This window comes from Neodiprion virginianus, chromosome 2 (assembly GCF_021901495.1).
Source record: "Neodiprion virginianus isolate iyNeoVirg1 chromosome 2, iyNeoVirg1.1, whole genome shotgun sequence".
Lineage (NCBI taxonomy): Eukaryota > Metazoa > Arthropoda > Insecta > Hymenoptera > Diprionidae > Neodiprion > Neodiprion virginianus.
This window is the reverse complement of record NC_060878.1, coordinates 23016096-23031288: the sequence shown is the minus strand read 5'-3', so window position 1 is coordinate 23031288 and position 15193 is coordinate 23016096. Positions and strand designations below refer to the sequence as shown.

Genomic DNA, 15193 nt, shown 5'->3' with positions numbered 1-15193 from the left:
CTCTTTGCAGCTGATGTTGACGCGTGCCTTGTACTATAGGCCGAAAAAATAGACGTGTCTATTCCACTTTTTTGCAGCGTATTCTTAATCCATTGACTTAAGGACTGTGATGAAACTGCCTTGTGGGGTTTTTTCCAAGAGATGAATAAAGCGTTTTCTTCTTTCCGAATGCTTTCCGTCTTTAAAATATATTGCTCTACTGCTGAAGCAACACAGACCGCTGGATTCTCGTGAAAAATTGGCAAAATTATTGTTGGCTGTATACGATTGTGTTTTGAAGTTTTCAACGGCGCTGGAATCTTTATTTCAATTCTTTCGCCGATTTTCTTACAATTTCTTCTATCAATTGCTGCCAACGTTTGTATTCTGTGACCTGTAGCGAGCGCTAAAAGCGTGACTGTTTTTTGGGAAAGTATTTCCAACGACATATTCTCATATGGGAACCATTTTCCTACGAAATCCAATACAATTTTCGGATCCCAAATTCTGTCGTATTTTAGCTCCGTTGGTCGTAACTTGGATACGCCCCTACAAAACCGTTTTATCAAAGGATTTATGCCGATCTCTGGTCCCAGAATTAAAGCGATGGCTGACCGCGCTGAGTTTATCGATCCATATGCCGCCCCATTTTCAAATTCGTTTGTGAAAAATTTTAAAACATCCGTAATCTGCGCTTCGAAGATTCGCGTGTTTGACCGGTGACAAAATGCCCACCATTTCTTGAGTGTTCGTTCATATTGACGAAGCGACAAGTCACTCAGAGAGGCCAAAGCTACTTTGATTCTTCCGGCATCCCCTTTTTAAATAAGCCTGCCGGATGATATCCCTGCTACCACGGAAAGTTGCGCCCACAGGGGATGTGGTGTCCTGTCGGAAAAAAGCAACTATTTTTTGTTAGGCTTGAAATTAATCGGTTTCCATGTGGATACCATGGCTGAGAAGGCCAGTTGGGTATCATTAAAATGCCTCTAGCTCTTTCGCTATCAATCTTCTTTTTTACTCTCGAAATAATTGCAAAAAGGGGGAACGCATAGAAAAATGTTTTGCTCCAATCAACGGTAAAGGCTTTAATAGCTTGCGCATCTGGGTCTTTTTTCCACGAAACATACTCTTCACATTTTGTATTGACTCTTGTTGCGAATAAATCGATATTTGGTTTACCAAATGTATGACAGATCTCTTTAACCCTTTCAGTCATGCATTTTTCATCTGCACCGATTTCGATGAAAATTAGTACTCGGGAGTTTTCGGGGTCGCTGATTACGAATCTGGCACTAGATTTATATCTTACATCTTTCTGCTCAATATTTTGGTCTGAATTAAGTCATTTGGGGGATTTTGGAATGGCTGATCACGAATCTCAAGTCATAACTTCAGAATTTTTAAATCCAAGATGGCAAATGCCATCTTATCTTTCTTTGTCTATATTCGTGTCTCTCTCTTAGCCCTACCCGGAACTAACGACGAGGACGTGGAGAGCATCTAGTTCCATTTTTTTGCTTGTTTTTTTTCTGTTTGCTTTTTTTCCTGTTTTTTTTTGTTGCTTTTTTCAGTTTTTTGTGTTTTTTCTTTTATTTTTCGTGTTTTTTTTTTTTTTACTTTTTAGTGTTTTTCTATTGTTTTTTTTTTTACTTGTTTTTTTTTCAATATTCCTATTATGACGCACGCACGCACATACATATATCAATGATAATGATAAGGAGCCATAGATTTTAATTATCTCAAATTTCATCTCAAATGAACTGAAATATTTATTCCTAATGTATATTCGAAGGAATATTCCTGATAAAGTCAGATTTCACGTGATTGAAATTTTTATTGTCACATTGCCCAATTGGATCGACTATAGCGGATCCACCATTTCGAATTTTCAAAATATAACCTCATATTCGTGATGAGCGACTCAAAAAACCCCTAGATACGTATTTTCAGAGGCCTTGGTTCAATACTAGAGCTCTGAGGTGATTTTTTAAAAGGTGGGACCGTAGCGATCCTACTATGACTGAAAGGGTTAAAGGCAGCTTTTGAGATCTCGGGTTCAGTCTCTGGTTCGAGTCTTCTTGATTCGTAATCCGCGATAGTATTTTTTTCCGACTTTATATATGAAACAAAAACCCAGAGATTTCTTTTGTCGCACCACTGCCATATCAGTTTTGCTATTTTACTTAATTTTTCGATTTGCATTCCCCCCGTATGATTAATATAAGCAATCGCTGTGGTGTTGTCAATCCTTAAAAGGATATCGCAATCTGCCTTGTTTTCCGCGAAGCATTTTAAACCGAAAAACGCAGCTAAAAGCTCGAGATAATTGACATGGTCTTTCTGTTCCGTTTTACTCCAAAACCCGTGCGCTCTTTCGTCCTCTACACACGCCCCCCATCCTTTCAAGGACGCGTCAGAACAAATCTCCATGCAAAATTTCTTTCCTGTGATTGAGTCGCAGACCGCCGTCATATTTGAGTTCCACCACAAGAAATCTTCTCGGGTGTTCGATGATATTACCAATTGGGCCTCGTTTCCGTGACTATCCCTTAGAGCATAAAATTCTTCTCGTTCAAGATCTTTCACATATACTCAACCATATTTCACCGCCTGACAATAAGAGCCGAGTTTCCCTGTCGACGACGCAAATTCACGTATCTTACACTTGCGTAGCTTTTGAATTTTTTGATTAATTGCGTAACTGTTAATTTTTTCTCCATTGGTAATTCGATTTTCATCTCTCTTGAGTTCAAAATAAAGCCCAAATATTTACACTTTCTCATTGGAATTAGTTGACTCTTTGCTTGATTTATAATGAACTCTCTAATAATTCGCGTGTTTGCAGAACATTATCTGCACAATCGTTGCTATCTCTTCCGAGAAGCCAGATATCGTCCAAATAAATGACTGACGTATATCTGCGTTGCCTCAATTGCGAAACTACGGGTTTCATTATTTTTTTGAAAACGTAAGGCGCCGTATTTAACCCAAATGGTAAGCTCGTAAACTCAAACAGATGTTCTTCGAATCGGAACCGTAAGTATTTTCTGTGCGATTCTTCTATTGCTATCAAATAATGTGCATCTTTTAAATCTGTTGTCGGTATGAAACAATCCTTATGCATCAGATCCTTTACTGTACGTATATCTTCGAATTTGAAGTGCACTTTTTCATTGAATTTATTCAGCTTTTTTAAATTTAAGATCAGACGACAAGAGCCATTAGGATTTGGAATTAAAAATATATTCGAGATAAATTGCCCTGTTGTTTCCTGACATTTGCGAATTGCTCCATTTTTTAATAATTTTCCGATCTTGTCATAAATTTGCTTCTTTTCAGTCTCCGACCAAACCTGTTTCTTTGGTGATATTTCCTGCCCAACTTTTTCAGCAAATGGTAACTTGTACCCGTTTACCCATTGAATAATTTACCTCTGTACCCTCGAGATTTTCCCAGGCCGACAAGAATTTTCTCAATCTCCCCGCCGGAGTACGCACCGAGTCTTCTACTTGCGGTTGTGCGATCGTCCTTTCGATGACGTCCTCCGAACACTCTTCCTCTCGACATTCGGGTTCTGCTTGTAATATTGTCCGTTTGTCTGTATTGCCCGCTCGTCGTCACTCCACGTCCCCGTGTTGTCTGTCGGGGCGGGCCTTTCCAGTTTTTGCCTGCTGCTGGGAGGAAGTGGAGGCTTTTACTGCTGGTTTCAGCTCCTTTGACGAGCGTTCCAGCAATTTTGCCGTCTTGAGTGTCCCTTCGAGCTCTTTTCCGAATAGCCATTCATCCATAATCGTCGCGTTCAGTGTATCTTTCATAGTGGCGTTAAGATGTGCGAGGATTATCAAGCGTCTTGTCGTAGATTCTTGACGCTGTAGGTGTACGAGAATTTTTGACACATGGCTCAAGGTTGTCAGCAACAACATATTGTCCGGATTCACCCCTTTGAGAAGGTTAAATATAATAGGGCTTAAGGCCGCGAGACACAGCGATACGTCTTTTTGTTTCTCCATCATTCGCTTGGCTCTTGTAATAATCGGCTCGAGAAGAGATGCTTTTACTTCCGGATTCAATTTTAGTTGTTCCATTATTGAGAAATTCTTCGGAACTGGATATTCTTTGAAAATATCTCTTTTGGAAGGCCCTCTTTCAGGATGCTTATTTATCTGACTAAAATATCATTATATATCGCTGGGCCAAGTTTCTTCTCCGCGTCTATACATTTCCCTATCGCTACCAGCAATTTCTCGTCGAGTATTGGCTCTGTAGTAGTAGCTTGTACCTCTGAAATTGAGCTATTGTGCTTGTCAGTCGTATCAGGTGGCGACGATGCTACTCGTGTTGACAATGGGAGAAATTTGTCCAACTCTTTCCCATGAGTCTGCTTGTCTTGAACTTCTTGTCTCACTTTATTTTAAGACGGCAGTAGTTGGTCCAACGGTATCAGCGGCGGCCTGTGGTGATGGATCTCCGATTCCTCTGAATCTTCGGAGGTAGACTTCGTACCTATAATATGTATACATACCAGATTGAGCTTCTCTGTAAATCTATTTTTTTTTTTTTTTTTTTTTAAACGCCATATATATACATATATTCATATATATTGAGCTGGCTCGCCGTTATTATGCTTGCTTATTTTGAACCCTATTCTGTAAGTCATTTCCCAGATCTTGTCTGTTTTATTTTCAGAATTTTACTCTGTACGTTATACAGCAGATCTTGTCCGCATTATCATCAGAAACTTGTTCTGCATATAACTCTCTTGTGACGCCGTACTTCGGTGCTGTCTGTGAACAGAAGTGAGGTTAAACTTACGTCTTTTCTCCAACCGCGAATCGTGTTCCTTTGCTTCTTCGATTCTTTTTTCAGTCGTTTTATTTCCTTCAATATTTTGTTTTCGTCCTTCTACGCACGTTTCTTTTTGTGTCCTATGGTTGTTTTCCAGTAATTAAGCACAATTTGTTTCCATGACGTGGCTTCCTTGGCACAAAGAAAAGGAATAACGAAATTGGAACGAACGCCGCGGACCGAGGAGTCGGGGCGCGAGGGATGTTTTTTTCGTCACTATAAACGTTGTGGCAGCACTGGCAAGGAAGGGGTATACCATTTGATCTGAGGAGAAGGCGCGGAATACAATAAATTTATTCAGATTGTACCTATCACTAATTGTATATATTTTAATATCAAGATAATATTGTTATTTTGTTTAATCACTTTTCAATTTTCCATTTGAGCATAATTAAATAAAAAATTATGAAATATTAAAAACTTCTTCTTTTAGTAAAAATGTTGTAGTAAGTGACAAAGTATTCCGTACTCTAAATTTGAATTTCCCGCGACCGATTCTTTATTAGCCTTTTTAATATCGATTGCAAACCTGGCAAGGTAAATGGCACTAACTGCAGGAAAACTTGTCCCTGCCTCGAAGCACGACAGTTACGGTTCTATTTCTTTCTATTCTAGGAGTCGGCTCCGCACTAGTAATTAAGAGATTGCATTCCCATTCCAAAGATGGGATAGTAAATTCGGCTCGAAAAGGAAAGGCGTCCGCCAGAAGGAAGAAATGGACAACGAGTGGAGCATGCGCAGTACGTTCGTAGCTACCTTTCTCTCTCGCAGAAAGTACCAATGAGAGAGTTCTGACTATGGAGCGTATAGAAGGAAGGCACTCTCTAATGAATGGCGCGTTCAAAATGTGGAAAAACTCGGGATTCAAGTAAGGATATACAAAATAAACGACGTGGTGCTGATTGATACTAAGTTGAGTGATGAAATTGAATGTGTTGCGGATCATGGAGAGAGGCTCCGGGCGATGTGCGACCTGGGCGACGGGGTGCGCGCTCATATGCATCGTGTGTAATTGTGTCTCTTTTACACACGTTCTCGTTGCGGAGCCAAGCCTATGCCGGTCAGCCAGGCTTCACGTTAGTGAGAGAGCGTTGGGCTAGGCTGATTGTGAGGCAGATAACAACGAGCCCAAAATATATTGAGATGACATAAAACTGGGTCGGGATCCCAGATTTCGTTGTACTTTGACATCTGAGGAATTAATTGCGCAACGCCTCTAAAAAATCTTTTAATTATACGGTGTTGCCTTATATTTTCTCAGACTATTAGTGCTAGAGCTAATTGATATGAATTCAATGTGCCATACATTCTAATGTTGCTTAAGCTACTTCTCAAAAACTCAATAGTACGTGCGATAGAAGTTGCAAATGGACAAATTTTGTTGTTTCGGAAAAAAATGCATCACAAATTCAATAGCTTACGATACTATTTAATTGTTTCTTCCGTTAACAATGCTATTGTTACCGGTATAGCGGTACAGAGTCTTGAAGTAGTCCTGTCGAGTTAAATGTTTACCCCAAAACTTCCCGGCAACCGGCAAACTGACTCTCGAAACGGACAATGATGCCTACAATTATCATTTAATAAATCATCTTGAGGTGTAGAGTGAATCAACTCTGTTATGAGTAATTTTTGAAACAGGGGGTATCATGACTGTGTAGGCCAGAAGGGTACAACCAAAATACCCTCTGCTTTGTCCCAAATTATTTTCCTAATCGTCCTCAAAATTATCACAAACCGCGGGAACGCGTAAAGTATGTAAGTATGTCGACAAAACAATCAATGCGTCTATCACTGCAGCTTCCAGTTAGTTGTGCCATAAAACGAATTTATCACATTTCGCATTCACGTTTGGGGTGAGCAAATCTACATTAAAATCACCAAAAAATAACTTTACTCTCTTATAAGCCCTAATAGCTAGTTTCCATTCAGTTTCGCTTGGTCTAACTCTCGATTCCTCATCGGCTTCTTTATTATCGCTTAATATATGAAAAAAAATATATCCATAAATTGAAAGCTTTGCACTACTTCCGAATTTCTTCGTCAAGTCTCAACAGTTCTGGAAGTTGAATACTACCCATGCGATTTATATAAGACAACACCGTTGTGTTGCCAAGGTGGAATAATATTTCACAAGAACGCTTATTTTTTTCAAAATATTGTAGACCATAAAAGACAGTTTTCAACTCCAGAAAGTAAATATGTTCCTCTCGTTCCTGACTATTCTAGAACCCATGTGACTGATCTCCGTCATAGCTAGCGATGCCCTAGATGGTTAACGATACATCACTAAAGATTCCCATCTTAAATTTACCTTCCCTAATTGGATTGATTATTACAACCGAAGACCACGCCCTAAACTTCGGAAAACTAGATTAAATAATAGCTGTTTATTTTACTCTTCAAGACTTTCGCGGTCTTTCACGTATGTGGATTTGACTATTTTCACGTATGGTTCCTTCCTCCTCTTTCCTTTTCCTCTATCATACATCCATCACTGACCCTATATCGTGACTCCCTTCTCTCGCTAAAATATTTACGTTACTTGGCCCGTCTCTCTTTCACCCTTTTCTAACTGACTGCGTCTTCTTGCCGCACTTGACTTACATATCTTCTCTTTACGCTGTTACATTTCCCACTTCCTAGATGTCGTCACTTTTCTTCCTAGCCACCTTCCCCACTTTTCCTGCCTCTTCTATCCTCATTTCCTCTTTCTTTCCCTACTCACCTGTCCTATTCTGCCAGATTTTCCCTCTTTTTTCGCACGTTCTGAATCATGTCTGTCACACACACTGCTCTGGGAACGGAAGTCTATGTAATTCTATGTAAATATCCGATTGGCTTAGGGCAAACGTGCAGGAAAAGAGGCATGCTGCACACTACTGTACTAACATAATGCGAGTCAATCACCCGGATTTGCATCAAAATAATCCTGTTTTCACAGCTCACGTAGCCTATCAGTAATCGTAAACTGGTTACTGTATCTTACCTTTGATGCGCAATCAAAACCGATGTTGAGAGCAGCCAAACTTGCGACCACCGATCGATCAGGATTGCATCTCGTAGCTGAAATTGAGTATTTCTGATAAGCAATTGTTGTACATTGTAGAATCATTTCGAGGAGTGGCATGTTCGATAAGCTACTGAGGTCAAAAATAACGGTTGAGTTAGTATAATGTAAGAATGCGTGAGAATGCTTATATTCTGTTTATTTCCCACGGACCGATCCGAGTGGCAGCTAAAGTCCAATTTCCTTTTGAAAACCATTCCCTTTGCATACGAGCTCAAAATTACTCGACACTGACTTGGAGTTAAAATTAATTGTTGTTAGAAATAGCAATCTAGTATTATCCTAGTATTTCATTACGTTTAAATGCACGTGCATTCCCTTCACTGTGATGAGCGACATCTATACATTAAAACTATATCCATGTTACCGCTCCCCCTCCTCCTTTTTCCGTTTTTTATCTCAGTAACAGTATGTAGACTTATTCGCTAATTAATAAAATCCTTGATTTTTGTTGCAATCACGACTTCTTGTGTCAAATATAACCCAATACCTATAACAATTGTAGACATATGAAATCTAAAGTTAGTATAAGCCTAATAGTAATATGGCCTAATAGGCTAGTCAAATACCTAACGATCAGTTTTACGCGACACACACAAGCAACAGCTGTCAGCTACTTGGAATAGTAGGGTCTCAATTCTGTGACTTTTATGACTTTTCCCCCGCGTGACGCACTTTCACCTGTTCACCCTTTTTATTTCTGTAGGCACTGTTTCAATAGTGCGTGTGCATTTGCGCGTAACAGAATCAAAATCTGATTCTGTTACGGATCCCTACTGAGCACGCTAGTACTGTGTAGTAGGGGTCGTGCCTCTGGGAGAAATGCCGCACGATTGGGCCTCGATTCGATGAGATTGGTTCCACTCTTCTCAAAGAATCGAGACCCGACTGTAAAGATGCGACGCATGCCAGCAGACGCCGAGATTAGCCGACGCCACCCATACGGAGTCGAAGGACACCGAGCGGCAGGACAGAGACAAGCTCGCGGAACATGGACACGCACAGGCTTATAGAGATAGCCCTACTGAAACCCTAATAAAAAGAAAAAGTAGCCGCGGGAAACTGACCTCTTTGTCGCACAGTCCGAAGTGTGAGGAGCAGCCGCCCAGCGGGAAAATCAATAAAACAAGCGAGGAGGTATAGTTGTATGAGTCTATGTGTTTTCCCCGCCAAATCACCGATTAGACTGATAGATCGGACTTCCGCTGTTACTTTCTCTTTCTTATTAGGGCTTCAGCTCGATGCATGGACTGTGCAATCTATCTCCATAAGCGATGCGGACACGGTGTAGGAACAACAAACAACCAGGACAGCCGCAGTCAGTTGACGTCAACAATACTGAGTTGTGAGATTTTTGTAGGTATGGGGATGTATATATGTACAAAGGGTTGGGTGTTGAATCCCTGATTCCTAGATGGATGTATATGTATACAGAAAGTGAAGAGTCAAGTCTTCATAGGTGTTGCTGTATATATTGTAACGTGGCATTTCGGACAGACATGCCCGTTACAAGGTACTCCCTGAACCTTGGGCGGAATTCAGGAATAAAGGTTTCGGAGATCGAGTCGCAAGATAATAATAGAGAGCGCCAGAACTGGAGTCACGCATCCGGGCTTCGACAGGGACGAAATAGCGAATTACGTTTGAGATATTGCAGGCTTTTATTTTTATTTTTTTTTTTTTTGAGTACACCGGCCACAAGCCAGCGACCAGCTCCGACGCCGAAGGTATTTCGAGGCAAGGCGAAACCGCGGAGATCTCGCGGGAAGGATATCGAGGCTGCGGAGGGGGAGACAACGCAGATCCCTGCAGCGCGGGAATCCAAGGCGGAAGCGATTCCCGCTGGCGGCCGGCGCGCCGCAGCCTCCCCGCTCACCCCACCTACACCCAACCAAGGCAACCGCGAGAGACCGGCAAGCGACGAAGGAGCACTACCCCGCCCAACCCCAGGACCCCGTAGAGCTGCGCGGAAGACGACATCACGATCTAGCGTTAAGTTCTGCGCCGCGTAGCGACGACAGGTGCGCGTCAGGTTGCGCAATCTCCAAAATCGATGACAGATCGATTGTTGCGCATTCTTAGGGTTATGACGTTACGAAGGACGAGACCGGCGTTGCAGCCGATCGACCATGAGAGATCACTCGAGTTCTGGCGACCAACCCAGGTTGAAGTTCGTAGCGAAGTAGATTCGTGTTTCGAGTTTTGTCCGAAAGAAATTGGTAGTTGCGATGGAGGATGGCTAGTGTGAATCACGAGGGAGTCGGGGCATTCGTCTTCTGGATGTGGAGCGGTAAGCGCTGCTAATATTCTTTCGAGAGAATTTCGAGAGACATCAATCAAAGGCTTGCCGAGGAACGGATAGTCATAGAGGGTTTGCGTTGGCGAAAGTACTCGAAATTCTTTAGCCGATAAATCTGCTTGGTGACTGTAGCCTGAGTTGCGCGGAACAACGTAGAGCCAATTTTAAGTGACCGACCTGGTCGAGTAGCGTCACGGGTTTGAGTCGCGGCAGGGCAACTGCAATTTGAGAGTAACCAAATTCCCTTACCCCGGGTCACGTCAAACCAAGTGCGATAAAGTGTAGCTTCGCGTGTAGGTCGCGAATCGTCAAAAGGGGAAGCGTTCGCGCTCGCGATAGGCGTTGAGACGTCGCGGAGAAAATCAAGTTCGGATGCGTTTAAAATAACAGCCAGGCGATCCCAGTGGTGACCGGCGCTATCAAAAATACCGGCTGGAGATGTGACTCGCGCGTCGAGTTACGTTCTTTTGTTGTTTGAGTATTGAATAATTGTGTGTTGTTAAGTGGCGATTAGCGCCGACGTTAGTAGAAGACGGTCGCGGCTAGCGCGCCGAGAAAAATTCTTTTTTTTTTGTTTTGAAGATAGCGTTTATTATTAACGCAGCGACTAGCGCACGTAGGCAGTAGAGGTCTTCTAGATCTATTACTTTTTTTTTGGCCTTTCTTTTTTTGTTAAACCTAAGCATTTAATTTTGAATCGCGCATAGCGACTTACGGATTATTATTTCTCTGGCTTTGTAATTGGAATCGCGAGGAGCGACTTGTACAGCATTATTAATTTTATTTTTGTATTATCGCTGGCTAGAAATATATCATTGGAATTTTATATTAACTTGGCTAAATTACCCCTCCCCTCTCCGCGGTACCGAGCTGCCGAGTATCTGGTCGCAGTATATTGATCACGCCAGGCGCCCAACAAATTTCGCGATCTCGTTTTAGGTCCAGGATACCTCGCGGACGCTAATTGATTGTGCACGCGGAAAGTTCCCGGTCATCTTCTCCGAGTGACCGAGGGGCAAGAAAAATCCCCGTCACAATATGTAGGGTGAAGGATTGAATCAGTAAAGGCATAATGGTACATACTGTAACGTGGCAGTTTTGATGAAACCCCTGAACCCTGGGCGGGACCAAACTTAAGGGGTTCCCGAGATTCAGTGGCGAAGTATTTGTAAATAGGCGCCTGAACTGGAGTCACGCATCCGAAATTACGAGAGGGGACACTGTAGCGAATAAGATATTTCAGGCTTTTTGTTTTTCGAGTTTCAACGGCATCAAGTAGAAAACCAGCAACGAATACGAGGAAATTTCGGAATGACGGAATAGCAATGATTATGACGGCGCGATGTCGAGAGGCTGCGGAGGGGGAGCCAACGAAGATCCCTGTATTGCGGGAATCCAAAGCGGACGCGATTCCCACAACGACCGGCGCACCGCAGCCTTCCCCCTTCCCCCCGCCAACAGTCGACCGATGAATTTGCAGCGAGCTGACTGGCGACGAGAGAGCACCACCCCGCTCACCCCCGGGACATCATGGAGCTGCGCGGAGGACGAATTTGCGATCTAGCGTTAAGTACTGCGCCGTGATGCTACGAAAGGTGCGCGTCCAGTTGCGCAATCTACGAAATCGATTACGGATCGATTATTGTGTATTCTTGTGGGTGTGACGTCACGTAGGACATAGCATATCGAGATCCGTGTTGCGGCAGGTCGTCAATTTGAAAGATCACTCTAGTTCTGGCGATCGTGTTAGATAGTCACGTTTTGGAGTTTCGCGAAGTAATGGAGCCGCCTGAGGATCACAAGGGGGTTGGAGAATTTGTTCCATGGATATAGAACGGTGAGCGCTGCTTATATCCTTGTGAATTAATTTCGAGAATAGTTTCGTAAAGGCTTGCCAAATAACGGATAGCCATTTTGGATTTGCGTTGTCGAAAAGTACTCAAAATTCTTTTGCCGATTCTTTTGCTTGGTGACCGTAGCCTGAGTTGCGCGTGTTGGAATAGAATAAATTTTGAGTAGTTGAGAATGTTGAGTAGAGTGACGGTTTTGAGTTGCATCTTTCTCGTTTTTGAAATCACGTATAGTCCGAATTCCGTTGTACCGAGTTGAGCCGCGTTATCGCGTTTTTCGGTGTCACCTCTGATAGGTCGCGAATCGCCGAAATGGCGTGTTCGAATTAGCAAATAACGTTTTTGGGGACTTCGAGAAAATTTGAGTTCGGATGCGTTGCGATAGTGTTTAGTTGAGGTGACGTTTAGTTGCGTTTGCGTTTAGTTGAATCCACGTTTAGTTCAAATGTTTTGTCGAGTTCACGTTAAGTAAAGATTACGTTTAGTTGAGTTACGTTAAATTGATATTGCGTATGATTGAGGTTGCGTTTTCATTGAGTCTAGTTGAGTAGCGGTTGAGATGAGAATTTCGTGTTATTGAGTTTCAGTTGAGTCTGAATTATGTTGGCGTTTGAGAATTTGTTTCGTCGAATTTCACATAAGGTTGAGCTCTGTGGATGTCGTTTAGTTGAGTTAAGTAGAAAATAAAGTTTATCTTAATTTAAGTTGTCAAGTTTAGCTTTTTTCGATAATTCAATCATATACTCATCTATCTTTCCAGCTTATTATTAGCGGTTTCGTACATATAACGAATTTTGAAGAGGAACTCTGATAACTCGTTTGTAAACTCGTGCTTTTTCGTGAATGCTTTACTTGATGTATATATATTGTGAGGCTGATTTTTACTGCACCTCGGCCACCCGGAGAAATGACTGAGAACTTACAGCGCGCACAATAATTTCACCGCCCACGATGTAAGCTGAAAAAAAGATCTTATTACCGATATCGCGAGATTCTATTGGGCGCCTGGCGTGGTTAACACGCCTCGAGATCTTTGTCTTCGCTAAACCTCGGGAATATGCTCGGTAGCTCAGTACCGTGGAGAGGAGAGGGGTAATTTTTGGAGCGAGAGAGACACTCGACAACAACACGCTATTTACCAAAAATGATATAAAATAATGTATTTTACAATAGTAGCAATACAAAAACAAAAAAAAAGTAATTCCAAATTCGCTCTTCGCGATCCAAAATCACACAACAGAAAATTATTCGTAACCTACGCTATTTCTTAATCTACTGAGCTTCTAGCTCCCTAACTAAAATCGAACTCACTATTTATGAACCTGTAACACGCAACTCTTAATTCGAAACCTAGAAACTTTAACACTACAGCAATAAATGCTCGAAACCGAAACTATAACTAATTTCTGGACGGTGCGCCACCGAGCTATCGAACAGACGGCGTTCTCAATATCACCCGACTCGGAGTTTCGACGCTACCTCGAGCTGCCTTGAATGTAAACTTGACAACTTAAATTAAGATGAACATTATTCTCTACTTAGCTCAACTAAACCACATCTACGGAGTTCAACCTTGTGCGAAACTAAACTAAACAAATTTCGGCAATTCGCGACCTACTCGAGAGGTGACACTGAAGAACCCGATATCGCAACTCGACCCTGTATAGCGGAATTCGGGCTGTACTTAAATTTAAAACCGAAAAGAATTTAACTCAAGACCGTAACTCTACTCAAAATTTTCAGCTACTCAAAATTTATTCATTTCTATAACGCGCAACTCAGGCAAAAAAATCGGCAAAAGAATTTCGAGTACTTTTCGTCAATGCAAATCAAAAATGGCTATCCCTTATTCGGCAAGCCGTTACTAGGTTACTCCCGAGATTCCGTTGCGAGGATGTAAGCAGCGCTTACCCTTCTACGCAACAAATTCTCCAACACCGTCGTGATTTTTAGGCGGCTCCATTGTTTCGCAAAACTACAAAAAGTGACTATCTCGTACGATCGCCAGAACTAGAGTAATTTCCAAAATCGACGACCTGCCGCAACACGGAACTCGTTATGTTATCCCCTACGTGACGTCATACCCACAAGAATACGCAATAATCGATCCGTTGTCGATTTCGTAGATTGCGCAACTCGACGCGCACCTTTCGAAGCATCGCGTCGCAGAACTTAACGCTAGATCGCAATTTCGTCCTCCGCGCAGCTCCATGATGTCCTGGGGGCGAGCGGGGTGGTGCTCTCTCCACGAAGTAAGAGGGAAGGAGACCGAACTCTGCCGAGGCCGCATCCCAAAAGAGGGATCAATTTTCCAGCGATAAATGAGCAGTTCGCTTCGAAGAATAACCGAGATAACGAGTCACGCATGCGCAGTACGACTTAGCTGCGTCCTTGTCTCTCTCGCATAAAGTGCAAGTGAGACAGTTTTGTTATGACAGTGAGGTTAGTTTTTACGGTAAGATGTCAGCGTGTCGTGTACCGCAGTGCAAAACAAAATATAAAGACAAAAATAACAATCAAACGTTGTTCAAAGCTCCGTCGGTACGTAACGTGATCATAGAGTGATGGTGAAACAAAATTATACTACTATTTATGTTTATTATCAGATTGTACAATAAATTGAAATTGCCAACAACAAGCAAGAAATATCGTTTTTATGTATGTATCTAATTTGTAAATCCTTATATCCTACATCCTAACCTTATCTCCTAATTCTCGTCACTGTCGCTGATAATTTCTATTATGTAAAACTTTTATATATGCTGATTCTCTCATTTCCTACTTTAGCTGATACATTTTGAGTATTAAATTATGTAAAACTTGTATACATCCTGATTCTCCTATTTACCATTTACAATTTTCGTATTGAACATGATTGATAAATTGTTCACATTTAAAGCATGATTGTAAAGAATGGTTGTTCAATATCCTAATGATCTGGCAAAGGCATTTTATCTACGTTGTTCAGAAGATCAATAAACTGATCCATATTAACAAGGATAATACATTCTGAGAGCGGCCAAATTTTATTGTTTATGTCTATTTCAACGTGCATATCTGGTAAAACAGCAATCCTTTTCCTGATCCTACAATCCTTTTCCATCTTTTGTAGACCAAAAAATGTGTGATCTCCTCGTGTAAAACCCC

At 41.9% G+C, this 15193-nt stretch overlaps 1 protein-coding gene across 1 annotated transcript in view; it reads right to left on the bottom strand.

Moving 5' to 3' along the window:
- The window catches only part of LOC124298782 (ornithine decarboxylase-like), an 89312-nt gene that overhangs the window by 43975 nt on the left and 30144 nt on the right, over window positions 1-15193 (bottom strand). Inside the window, exon 3 of the mRNA XM_046751265.1 lies at window positions 7817-7893. Within this exon, the coding sequence (XP_046607221.1) occupies window positions 7817-7893 (77 nt within the window). The remainder of the gene's footprint in view (window positions 1-7816; window positions 7894-15193) is intronic.